Genomic DNA, 14134 nt, shown 5'->3' on the forward strand with positions numbered 1-14134 from the left:
TATTGCCAGGGTGATAGGCTTGGGCTTCTGAATGTGGTGTTATTAGGTGCTGATTAAAATGGGGGTCCATCGCAATGCACTCCAGATATAATCGGGGTTCATCGCAATACATTCTAGATTTCGTGTCTCGCCATATTCCTGCCTTGGCTAAGATTTGATATAAAAGGGCTTTGCGAGCTTTTGGTCGAGTAGGTCTCAACAGCCTTTGCCGGGTTGTGTAAGGGGAAATTAGCCCACCTCTGAGCTTCGAATACAGCATCCAACCCGTAGCAGGCTGGTTCAATAATTACTGGTTCACAACATCTGATTAGTCTGAGCGTTCTGAACCAAAAATGTGTTTTGGGTTTTGGGGCACTTAAACTATGACATAGGTTGCAAAGGACTGCGACGCTTGTGCCACACATGCAGCAATTCGTGCCTAGACTTTCTTGATTTGGATTTAATTAACACAGTTCATCGACTGGTTTGGCTGTCCGCCACTCAGAGTCAGTCACGTTGTACTAGGTCCCACCAGGTCACCGCGAGAGGTCAACAAGGTCAAAACCAAAGCCAGCGGATTTAAAGTCACCACCGCTTTAGTCGCGCTTGGTGAAGTTTGCTATGCGGGTTATACTAAAAACATGCGCCGATACTTCGTGGGCTTTCATCGGGCCTGAAATTTCAAATATTTCCACAAGCCGCAACGCTGGCATCCGTCATTTTTATGGCCCGTGTACAACGTAATCTTCCGGTCGCTGCTTGCCATTTCAGTCATATTTGCATGAATCAACGAGGACACCGCTTCACCAGCAGCCAATGGGCGCCTCTTATTGACCCTGCGACAACATATGGTTCCGCCGCAAATGGCAAGTGCCAGTCACTTCGAGTGAGCTACTCAAAGTGCGCACCAAAATGCACGAGCCGGGGCGTGGAGGGGGTCTGAGCGGGGACGGCGAAAAGTGCATCACAAACATTCATCAGCACTAACTGAGTAAATATTTGCTACGTTGAGGTGGCTCCAGTGAGGGCTATTGATTCAGAACGCGCAGATCCAGAACGAATTCTCAGAGTTGTGGAACAAACGTGAGTATCCGGCTGTTGTTAATTAATGCTATGTATTTGGACCTCACACCAAAGAAAAGATGGCCACCAGTTTGAATTGTAGAATGTGGCAGCCTGTAGGATATGATCATCTTTGGACCTTCGTCATTCTTTGCTATTGCTCTTCATCGCAGGTTGCAAAAGTACTACAGACACGAAAAGAGGGCTGCTATGCCTGGTCAATGTCGGGTGCGAAATGCATGCGTTGCTGCGAGCGGAAATAAATAATTAACTCCAGCGTTTGTGTCACAATCGTTAACGACAGGAGCATAGGCCAATGCCACTAAATATGGATTTGCAGACCGTTTTGTTTGTTAGTGTTTCGATACATTATTATCGAAACACTAACAACAAAAACATTCTGGGAGAGCGGAGTTTTTTAACGTGTCGCTGCAACATTGGGCGTCTAAATGTACAGACAGGAAAGAAAGCCTTTTCTATGCAGTATGACTTGGCTGTCACCACTGGAAAGTGGTTACAACCTAGACGTTGAGGGATTCGATGCTCCGTCCTGGCTTGATCAACCTAGAAACCCCCCAAATGATATGGTCTCCTCACATTCAGCTCATTAGTTCTGTCATTGGAAGAGCTTCAAAACATTCGTTGATTTTGCATCGCAACGCTTCGAATTGCCATGAGCCTACATCCCTGGTATCCGAGAGTTCCTGTCAAGTAAGGGGGACCGAGTCCCTGAAAATTGGGAAGGGAGAGGGAGGCTCGAGTCCATCCACCTTAATACGATCCAACGCATTCACATACACAGATACATCTCACTGAATTTGCTCCTGTTCCTCACAAAAGCCGTTGCCAATAATCGAGCTTGGCATGGAGGAAATTTCTGGCCAGGCCCAACACGGACATTGGTCGATCATTAATCCCAAGGCGGAGCTGGATGGCCCAACAGGACTGGTCCGCCAGGGGCGCCCGGGCGCGTGGAGGGCCCATCACCCAGACACGAGGCAGCAAGCATGGGCCTGGATCGCACACCTGCACACGACCTCAGGCCGCGCCAGCCACCGAACCATCTCAGCAGGGCGAGCACGTCATCCGTCCCACGCTGCACGTTTGGTGCCGGACACAGACTAGACCACGGCGCGCCGCAGGCACGTGATATGCGGCGCGGGGGGTCAATGCGCTCAGTGGTTGGGGCAGTACAGTCGCGTGCGATAGCTGCTTCCTGGCAAAGGTAACGACATTACTCCGGACCGCGACCTGTTCGCAGCGAATGGTCAGTGAACACGGCAACGTTTTGACAAACCAAAACAATGGTGTTTGCGAGGTGTGTACCAAGTGTTTTAATACTTGGCATGCGGTTCGTTGTTGAACCTATTTATGCATTGTATCCGACAATGACAATTCCGAAACCCGAAAATACAGGATTAATTAAAACATATCGACCCTACCACGAGCTTTGTACCTTACCCCATTTGCTTCTTCTTAACTCAAGCCAATTACGAGAAACAAGTTATTAATGTTGTATATCATGCATTATAGCCGCATTCAGTGCCAGTCTGATGTTCCAAATCCACTGCAACCAGACAAGATCCGCGTTTATAAAGCATATTGGGAGGTTGCCATATTGGTACGCAACTTCGGCAAAGTAAACTTGCGCGCTGACCAGCGTTTGGCGCGTCTTAAATGGGGCGATACGCATCATAAACGGAAACTTTCAACCAAACTCAGTTGTTTTCTAGGTATATTAGAACTAGCAAAGGCCTTCCTAACAGCATCTCAGTCTACTAGCGACACCAATAATCCACTTAACACGCCGTATTGGCACAGGCGTTTTTCCGCTCTGCGCAAGTGCTGCAAGGTTCAGGGATTAAAAATGCCGCATCCGTGTGCGCCCCATGACTTCCGCGCCCACGACAGCCAATAAGCGTTTCTCTCAGCAGCCGCGTCACATCCATTAAAGGGACTGCTCCAAATTCATCTGGGATTTTAAACTGACCCAGCCATCTTGAAGATCATTCGGTACAATTCACAGCCCTGTCCTTCCAAGACGTAAACTCCCTAGTTGTTGAGCTACACGCCCGCGCAGATGTGCAGACTGTTTTGGGACAATATTTCAAGGTCACCCAGGCATCATGACGCCTCAAAACGTCATTAAAAATCCTGCCATCCCCATTGGCTATGCGACGATCAAGGCCAAGAACAGCTGCCATTGTCGGAGTCGCTTGTATCTGGCGTTTGTGGGCACGATTTCCAGATATAAAGGCCATCGATTGACTCCTCAATCCATGTCGTGAGAGATACAATGACGTAATCAAATAATGACGTGTTAAAGAGCATATTTGCTAAACGGAGAAATTGCACTGTCTAGAACAACCTCTTCCACTTCAGAGTATATCATTGGGTTCTTAGTGAGCTTCTTCATCATATTTGATGCTTACCGCTATATCTTCCGATGTGGAGCATTCCCTTGAACCAACCTGTGTTGGGTTTAAAACATCACCAGATTGCAGAAGTGCTGAATATGGTACCGAGGCAGTGCCGACGCCATGTGCGGTGTAGTAGCCTGGCAACGAATATTGGCCAAGTCGCTACATCGCCCTACTCACAGAAAAAGCGCAAGTTTTCGAAATGCATTCAAACGTTATTTTACCATGCGTGCGCTTGCCACGTCATCAGCATTATCACCTGCTGTTCGTGCCATTCCGTCATGATTTGGTGCATTTTCAAGCTTTGCATGATAGGGGTGTAGGAACTATGTTCGAGCTGGGGAACAAAACTCCCAAATGTCAAAATGGCCCCGATTATATTAAATAGTGGGACATTTAAGCCGGAATGGGGGCCTTTGCAGTCAACTGGATCCTGCGCAGGTCAGAATGGGCCTTCAACAGGACAAAATAGGCCCTCTGAAGCCAATAATAGGCGCTTTAAAGATTTGGATGGCACACTACCGGTCAGAATGGAGTCTCCACGGGTCAGAATGGGCCTCAGTAGGGCAGAATGGGCTCTTTACAAGCCAGAATGGCCTTCTGCAGGCCAAAATGGGCCCTCCAGCCAATTATGAGCCGTCTTCAGATCAGAATGGGCCCTTGATAGACTCAAAAGTGCCCTTATTTGGTCGGAATGGATCCAAAATAGCTCAGAATGAGCCCTCGACGGAACAGAAGGACACCTTAGATGCTTGCATAACGCCTTTACAGTTCAGAATCGGCCCATTACGTATAAGGAATTGGCCCTGCACAGGGCACTCAAATTGGGGAGGGGGGAGGGGCGCCAACCCCATAGTTTTCAAGTGTGTGGGGGGGGGGAGCTGCCCCACTGCCCCCCCCCCTCGGGGTTCCCGCGTCTTTGTTGCTTGATATTTTCAGTAATTAGGTTACCACCTATGTAAACTAGCTAGGGCTGTCCAGGGATATGCTGAAAATTCTTCAGTGATCTATCTTGTCTGAGCGTCACCATGAACAACAGCTCAACATCCTCATCCGCACGAACGGGAAAGAGGGCATGGCCGGACCGTCAATCTGACATGCTAAAGGATCATCCTAGTGCAGCTCCAGCTCTAGATCACCCTAGTGCAGCTCTAGATTTACCTGTGCTAACGCAAGAAAGAACAACAACGAAAAAGGGTACAGACCATAGGGAATGCCCGGCCGTCAGTACCAGGCGTCACGTACGTGCCAGTTTTCCGTGATAGATTATGTATTATGACGCCCCGGAACGCGGCCATCGACCGTCATTGTCTGACACGCACTTGCGTGCTGCCACCCTCTGATCAGGGCGATCACGAACGCGCTGAGACCCCAATCAGGAGGGGCGTGCGGAGGACACTCCTGGTGCCGGGGACGCTCTTGATAACAGACCTGACCTCGCCGGAGGCCTTAGTCATGAGATGTGGCCGCCACGGCTCATGACAGTGTCACTCTGTCAGGGCTCGTGAGACAAGCTCAAGAGCCTGCGTTTCTTGCGGACCGTAGTTTGGCTATCGCCTCGCTGCGTTTCATGTCGAGAACTTCAGAACACTGCGTTCAGCTGTTTCTACGATAAGTTTCGTTCGCGGCGACAAAGTTGGGGACGAATCGACCGGCTAACACTGTCGATGACATTGCTCCGCCCGCAGCTTGCCACGGCAGCTGAGTCATTACCGGGGCGAATGGCGTCACGCTACTCAGCCTGAATGGCCACTGTGCCTTCTGTGAAGGCGCGAGAGGAAGATCGTTACTGGGGCCTCCCAGCAGTCATCATCGGTCGGCGAAGCTCGCTCCCTTCGAAACACCGCGCTTCTTTCCCGGCACCCACAAACGCGAGCGGCAGATACGCGGCGATCACCGCACGTATCGCCAGTGCCACCAACATTGGCACGGCCTTGGGCACTGGCGACGACAGTGGCGCTGACGCTGATAGCGACAGTGGCGCCGGCCCTGACGCTCATGGGGACGCATACATTGACGGTGTCACTGACACCAAGACTGGCAGCGACACCAACGAAGACGCTGACACTGACGCTGATGCAGACACAAGTTAGCCACACCAAAGCTGGCCCTGACTGCGACGCAGACTCTGACGGTGATCACTGACACTGACACTGACACTGCAGTGGGCCGAGGCTCACCTCCGCTGGCCTCGCAGGTCAGGGTCAGGGGCTGACCCTCGGCCACGGGCGGGGTCACGTCCAGAAGCCGGGTTCCGGCGCTGTCGTACACCTTGGGCACGTCCGGCGGCACTGCGGACACCGGCCCACGGCAATGTCAGTCACTGGCATGTCATGACTAAACGCTGCAAGCGTGCCGATCGATGTCACAATGCCGCCGGTATGCGGAGACTGTCCACGCAGCTGTTCGTTTCACGTGACGCAAATCCTCCGCCCTCAAACACGCCACCGATGAGTTATTGGAGCACCTGTTTCAACATGCCCATTTGAGTAGTCCGCTAGTCAAGCGCAATTCATGCAGGTAACTAACGTACCCGCAAGCTGACACAAGCCAGTCAACACGACTGCTGCACTGTGTGTTACGCAGTGCAGCTGAGACGGGAACTTAGACGGCCATTTTAGGGCAATGCTGGGTGCGACGTGACGTCACCGTACACATTCGAGGACTTGAATGCGCTGGCGACTTTTAGTGTAAGGGTCGGCTGGGGGCGTAAGCCTGTAGGCAGGCGTTCCCTAGTCTGAGTAGCGCAAATTTCAGCAGTTTACATTGTTTTCCCGGCAAAAATCTGGAAGAAAACGAACAAGTTCACACGTCTGTATGAACAAGTCAAGTCCGATAAGGATCGGATAATGCAGTCTGGCAATCATGCCATAGCCAGGATATGAAAATATTTCCTGGTCTGGCATATTATTTGCATATTGACATATTTACTGCATTGCCGTCCCCTATCCAGTAACTAAGTTGTCCGTGCTTGCCTCTTGATTTCGGATAAGTTCTGCACGTGCCACGAAAAGAGATGACTAGTTTTCTTCCGATGAAAATGCACAGCTTAGGCTTCACGTGCGTCTCCAGAGCAAGGCCCCGCATGGCCGCTTCTGGACATGACTCCTTGTTTTTGCATTACCGCGACCGGACGCCATGGCTTAGCACGTGAGCTTCAAAGTCATCTTCTGGCGGCTGGTGGTACGGCTCATGTATGCACAAAACGAGCTGCATTTCAAGATCACATTCGCCACGTCCAACACTTCGCTAAAGGTAAATGACCAGGTCGGGTTGAGTCAAGGCCACATCACTTCAATTTCCGGCCGCCCAATCGAAAATGATTTATTTCCCCTATGTTTCACGTGCCATTCATAAGTTATTTATTTGGACCTTGGTGAGTTAAAGTGATAATGTATGTCACTTGATATAAGTCACTTGTCTGTAAGTATAAGTCACTGTACTATATGTCGCTTGATAACACACTATGATAAAGTGATAATAAAGTGATAATATAATGATAACTTATGTCATCACAAATATGGATTTTCAGATAATTCTGGTCCGATGCTTGTACATTGACCTCTCAAGACCTCTGATCGTGATTTGATAAGACCCTGGTAAAGTATGACTGACCTCAACTGGCAGGTCACATTATTGGAACACAAAAACGGAAACTGCGAATGATGGCACGCTGAGGCAAAGTCATCATGCAGGTCTTCACTAAAGACGTTGCGACTCAGTGTGATAAGGAAAAATTATGTCCTCCAGAGTGCTAAGTTGCCAATCTACCAGCTACTGCAAATTTGGTGAACCTGACTAGAACGATGCAATAGGTAGTCTCAAAGCTCGGAGGGGTTACCTTATCCCTCCCCCTCCCCCATCAGGCGGTTGCATAACATCGTATGATGACGACACATAGTCATCATTTTTCGGGAAGACTCCAAACACTCGTGTCGAAACCGGGCCCGTGCCGAAGACTCCTTGCAGCAGCAACACAGCGAGATGCTGCCACCGCCATCTGACTGGTGTTGGACTGCAGGAAGACAACTATGTGAGCATCCGTAGTGTCGAGCGGCGAGTCATCCGAAGCTGGTAAACAAACCGTCGGTCACCGTGAGCATGGGTCTCATAGCCCTTCTAACACTTGTATTATTAGACTAGTATCATCATTGCTAGTGCTATCATTATTCGTCCCTCCTTGTCCTATTATCCGTGCGTGTCAGAACTAGATGCAAGTGGAATACGGCGTGAACAAGCTAAGTAACAGTCGAATAAACACGGGCATGACAAAGGGTAAGTAAGCGTCAGTGAAACGATGTTCGCGAGTCATTCTCACTCCGAAATTCGAAGACATAAGATCAGTTTCGACATCTGTTCGAGTGATTTCCAAAAAGTCTAGTCTATATACTGCTTGCAAGGGAAATATATGAAACACGCTGCATATTCGGCATGAGGGTGGGCCGCACACCAACAAGGCTATCAAGATACTATACAACGCAGACTGACTCCAAATATAGCGCTCAGCAATCTGGTGGGATGGGAAAGATTAAGCTGAGCAGCCCACGTCTTCTCTACGTGGGCAGCACTGACATAATGATGCATAAAATGCATACAACACGCATAAATTTTCTGAGCCAGACGCCCTTCTTTTGATAACAAAGTAAGAGAGAAAGTGAGTTGCATGTCTTTGTTTACGATGAATGATGGCTGAAAATACCGCCCATTTAAAAAAACGACAATCGCATGGTATTAGCCGCACTTAGCGGATTGAACAGTCTACGGAAAAAGTGTTATGCCCTGCTAGGTTACTCAAGAAATGAAAGTACAATAATTTTCCACTCCGTCTAGGGTGTCTCCTAGCAGAAACAGAAGCGCAACTTCTGTGTGAACAGATTAAACACAGACACTTACTGCCCTTCATTTGTGCTAAGTGGAACTGATTATGCCTCTGCCATGCTCCGGGATCTTGATAACATCAGCGAAGCCAATCTTAGTCCGCCGTGATGGCCGAGCATTAAGTAAACAACGGACTCAGCCGGTGTGGTTCGATTTGCCAAGCGAAAATAGAGCTGGTACGCGGTGGCAGGACAGGGCTTGGGCCGCAAGGGCACGAGACACTCAAGACATTGGGCGCCGTAGCTTAGAAGTTGCTGTTTACCGACTCGGAAACGAGAAACTCCAGTGTAATTAACTGAATTGTCCTGGACTCCTGACAGTGACAAAGGTCTCTGTTTACCGGGCGTTTATGAGAAAACAGAGACGCGCAGGCTTGGCGTTGGCCAGAACGACCTCAGCTGTGAGCAGAAGCATGCCTGCGGACTGAAGTCAGCCACCTGGCAGCAGGCGCCAGAACAGCGCACCGCGGCAGCTGTCCAACGCTTGACCAACATAGCAGCCGCATTTTGCCTGTCGCCACGGTCGCCGGAACTAAAGAGCCGCTACTCGAAAATGGATCAACTTGTAGCATATGCAGCTGGCTACGAAATGCGCTGTTGCCCTCCATGCCGACAACTTCAACTCTTCCATAAACAGAGGATCGCAAATTTGTGCCGCCGACAGATCAAAGACACCTAAAACCTGACGCCCGTCCGCGCAGCGAACGCAGCTCCGCGCCAGATTGAGCACCCGTGTCCAACAAGCAGCGAGCATCGGCGGAACAGGGCCTCGCTCGCCGGAACACTGCGCGCTTATCTGATTGGCAATCGGCGTAGTGCGCACAGCGCTGCCCGCTGAGCAAAATTGGCTGACGGTACCGATGACTTCAGGATGTTCCGGCTCCAGAGGACCAACTTGGGCAGTAGATTACACTCAAGCCAATTATGGCTATCCGAGGCTTCGGCGCAAGGCAGGAACGAAGCACGTGGACACGGCTGATGGTTTTGGCCGGGGAAATGAGATCAGTTGGGAAATGAACGGACGTGAGGCGGTGCAGCTGAATTAGGGATCACTCCATGATATCAGTGCACTGCCATTAAAACCAAACAAACTCTGAGTGCGACATCGTGACCAAAACTCGATACTTATCGAGGCCTAGCTATGTCCCGATATTTAGCAACGTGGGCACATCCAGCCACAGCCAGAATCACGTCCTGGGAAACGTAGCCACAACCTGCCTTTTCAGCTAATATGCAGGAAACGTGACAAGACGTGGCATTAATTCCGCCATTTTTGTGACAATTGTCGGTCAGTCTGGTTTGCTGAAAACAGGGAGACCCTGGTAGCACGTACCAATCAATTTGATGATGGTGCGGCCGGCCTGAAAATCAGAGGACCCTGGTGACGCTCACCAATCAGCGTGAGGTTGGTGACGCCCACTCTGGACGGCGAATGGATGAAGTCGGCGCGGCAGATGTAGCCGCCCTGGTCCAGCTGCCGCAATCCGCTCAGTACCAGGCCCGGTGGCGACAGCTGGTAATGGGTGCGGGCCCGCGGCGACAGCAGGTCATCTGCAAGGTGCTGGCCTCTGCCGGGCGGGCCGGCCGCGCGCGTCGTATCTGCGGGCACCAAGCGATGGCGCTAGTGCAGTCATCAGCACCCCGTGGGCGGACGGTTCGTGGTTGGCTGCACCAAGTCGACATACCATGTAAGGTGCTGTCGACAGCACATCTGTGCATCCGGTTATCAAGGCAAACCACCGCTAGCCGCGGTAATGATATCGTCAGCTTCTGCAACGTCGGATCTGCTTGCCCTCGGCGTATCCACCAGAAGTATGCATGGTATACTTCTGGTGGATGCATGGCAGCGTGAGCACTCATGAGCGCTACTTCACTGTAAGGTGCAAAATCTCACAACCACCTCACCTGGGCATGGCAGGGCTGGAAGCGGAACGAGAAACTCCAGCTTCAAACTTCGTAACAATCGCTCGCGCTATGTTGTCTTTCACCTGTCACAACCAGCCTTGTTTTCGCTGTCTGATAGTGTCAGAAGAAATGATTTGTGGAAACGAATTTCCTCCACGAACTAGCTCCCTCGGCACAGGGGCACAACGGCAAATTACAGTGTCCCACACAGAGATTAGTACATGTCACATGGGTACGGTGGAAGACCCTAGCGGCTTTTTCGGAACGCCAGATATAATTGGCATACATGATATGCCAGTCAGCGACCAAGGTCCCAATCTGGCGAGGCATGACCATGGTCTGAAGTGCTTCAGTCACCCAGCTCCGGTGTGGGTCCAGAGATAATTACCATGCATTCGCCTTACCTCCATGCCGTTCCACATGAGATTAAGAATCCACCCTCAGCTGTTATCAACAGCCACTAGCAAAACAAACGCACATGGACATCATATTTCCTATTTCTCACATCATCGAGTTCCGCAATAGTCTACGGAGTGGATGGAAACACGGCTTTTTTTATTCTCGTACAATTCTCATTTTGTCCGCGGGTTTGCCCTGCCCGCCAACCCCAAAAATAAGTTTGCATGTGAGTCAATTGTGTAACGTGCCTCAGAAGACACAAGTGTCTCTTCCTCATGGGGCGCTACTACTTTTGCATAGCTGAAGTCCTGCCAGCTGCGTTGTTGTAAATAACACTTAACTATGGTCTCATTTTGTTTGTTTTCCACACATCTAATTAAGCTGCTAGCTGAATGACCGCGTGCTAGGATCCAGCACCAGCGTCCATGCATCGTGCTGTTCGTGGCGACAAGCGAGCAAGCGGACATCTGATGTTTCTTTTGGCGGCTACAAGCGGGCTAACGAACATCTGACGCTGGTGTTAGCGGTTATACACGGGCAAGCGGACGACTGATGACATTAGCGTTGACAAGCAGGCAAGCGGACCACAAGGTGACATTAGCGGTGACAAACGGGCAAGGGCATATCTGATGTTGATGTTTACGGCTGCAAACGGGCAAGCGAACGTCTGATGACGTTAGCGGTAACAAGAGGGCAGCGGACGCGTCTGATGACGTTAGCGGTAACAAGAGGGCAAGCGGACGTATGATGACGTTAGCGTAACAGAGGGCAAGCGGACGTCTGATGACGTTAGCGGTGACGGGCGGACAAGCGGACGTCTGATGTTGATGTTAACGGCTGCAAGCGGGCAAGCGGACGTCTGATGACGTTAGCCGGTAACAAGAGGGCAAGCGGACGGTCTGATGACGGTTAGAGGCGACAACGCGACAAGCGGACGTCTGATGCTGATGCTAACGGCTGCAAAGCGGGCAGGCGGACATGTCAGGCTGATGTTAGCGGTGACAGGAGGGGCAAGCGAATGTCTGATGACGTCAGCGGTGACAAGCGGGCAAGCGGACGTCTGATGCTGATGTTAACGGCTGCAAGCAGGCAAGCGGGACATGTCAGGCTGATATTAGCGGTGACAGGAGGGCAAGCGGGACGTCTGATGACGTCAGCGGTGACAAGCGGGCAAGCGGACGTCTGATGCTGATGTTACCGGCTACAAGCGGGCAAGCGGACATGCCAGGCTGATGTTAGCGGTGACAGGAGGGCAAGCGGACGTCGGATGCTGATGCAGTTTCTGTCAGCACCCAAGAAAGCTGCTGCCAACACCGTGTGTACGCAAACCACCACTGCGAAGCAGAAAATCCGTGACACGTACCTCATTCAGTCGGGGATTCACTGTGACGCTATGGCTAATACCTGATGCCTGGTGTAATAACGACTAAAATTAGATCAGGAAGCGGCAAGCAAGATGATCCAGACGGGGCATCCAATGCCTCTGAGTCTCCCTCCCCCCACCGCCTCGCCAGGAAATGCGGCACACGGCACTGACGGCCTGGATCGCCCGCGATCCGGCGTGACTCACACACCGACCGCGCACACATGCCAGCCGGACAATGGCGGTCGATCGCCGCACCCGCAGGAACTCATAATGCATAATCTATTACGAGTGGTGATGCATCGTAAACCCCTAATGTCACGGGCCATTTAGCCAGAATGAGCTATCACGGTAAGATGTGTACGATCATGTGTTTCACCTGCTGTATAAGTAGTCAGGTAGCACCTCCACCGGCTCCTTTTCACGTTCATGTGCTGGTTACTTCCATGCATCGGTCGTGGAATATTTATTGTCGGACGGCTTCTTGTATGAGACAATGCTATTCGGGCCTTACCGAGCCCATCGCCATTGTTTCTCACAAAACAGAGTCGAATAATTCTTTCACAGTGCAGCTAAAACGCATAATTTTTACTTCCATTTGTTTTGCTTTGTTCGCGACTTCTCGGGACATTCTGAACGCGCACCGCCCAATGCGACTTAAATATTGAGCCGGCGCTTCTTTGGCGAGAAAGGTTACAGACATTAAACAGCACGAGTCCTGATGCTGCATTACAGCACATACTGGGCGATTTTTGTTACGGAGCCTAATATTGAACTGGCGTTGGTCGTTGGCAATATGTGTGTTGCATTAGATTAATCAAGATGTGATTTCCATTGCAGTGAATTTATATGTGATTTGGATTTAAACTGAAAGTGTGGGATGTGCCAGTTTCATCTATTACCGGTTTTTCGCCGACGAAATAAAACGATCAATCGATATCCGGCACGTCTGGGAATATAAGGCACGTGCCTCACACACACACACACACACACACACACACACACACACACAACACACACACACACACACACCACACACACCACACACACACACACACCACAACACACACACACACACCACCACACACACACACACACACACACACACACACACACACACACACACACACACACACACACACACACACAACACACACACACACACACACACACACACACACACACACACACACACACACACACACACACAACACAACACACACACACACACACACACACACACACACACACCACACACACACACACACACACACATACACAACACACACACACACACCACACACACACACACCACACATACACACACACACACATAACACACACACACATACACACACACACACACACACCACACAACACACACACCAACACCCACACACCCAACACACACACACCACACACACACACACACACACGCCAGACGAGGGCGATTGTCCGAACAAGAATTCAGTGCGCGACGCATTTACTTCAGTCGAGTCTGAGATGCGCACCGCGTGTTGCCAGCAGCTAATCTGGAAAACTAGCCAGAGCTTTTAGGTTTTCGGAATGATATTCCAGGTCGAGGGCAAATCTCGTATAATTTTTAGAGCTTGGTCAAGACAGGGAATATTTACCGCGCGACGCATAGCTCTGACCATTTACTGTGCGTGCCGTATCCATGAAGAAAATATGGGCTTCTTGAATGTGAATATAAATTAATCCGTAAATGATTATCGGTTATAATTCTTCGTTGAATACTTTTCTCGCGGCCGAATGCATCTCGTCCTAGATTGCCCATTAAACTTGACAGGTTCTTAAATAATGTTTTAACAAGCATGCATTTGGGGGCATGTTTTTACATTGGCTGTTTACCTTGTAGGAGTTTTGGCCTCATTTGCAAGCTACTTTTAAGGTAGCTTGCAAATGCCATGCCATTTAAATAGCCATTGCTGATCATCGGAAAGGAACTCAGGTGAAGTCGGTTTTTAGAAACAAAAAGCAAGGTTAGTTGTTTAGTAAGAAACTCAGGTTGAAGTCAAGATTTTACGTGTAATTCAAGCTTTTCTCGAAAGTGCAATGTTATTGTAGGGCCTCAAATGAACTTTCCGTTGCTGCTAATATCAATAGTT

At 50.3% G+C, this 14134-nt stretch overlaps 1 protein-coding gene across 1 annotated transcript; it reads right to left on the reverse strand.

Moving 5' to 3' along the window:
* Nucleotides 1-5193: 5193 nt before the first annotated feature.
* Nucleotides 5194-10251, reverse strand: LOC119094429 (uncharacterized). Its single transcript, XM_037217489.1, has 4 exons — nucleotides 10244-10251; nucleotides 9731-9906; nucleotides 5642-5752; nucleotides 5194-5222 (listed from the first exon to the last, which is right to left on the reverse strand). The coding sequence occupies exons 1-4, from the start codon at nucleotides 10249-10251 to the stop codon at nucleotides 5194-5196; spliced, it is 324 nt and encodes a 107-aa protein (XP_037073384.1).
* Nucleotides 10252-14134: the final 3883 nt, after the last annotated feature.

The sequence above is a fragment of the Pollicipes pollicipes genome, unplaced genomic scaffold (assembly GCF_011947565.3).
Source record: "Pollicipes pollicipes isolate AB1234 unplaced genomic scaffold, Ppol_2.1 Scaffold_4002;HRSCAF=4701_pilon_pilon_pilon, whole genome shotgun sequence".
Classification (NCBI taxonomy): domain Eukaryota; kingdom Metazoa; phylum Arthropoda; class Thecostraca; order Pollicipedomorpha; family Pollicipedidae; genus Pollicipes; species Pollicipes pollicipes.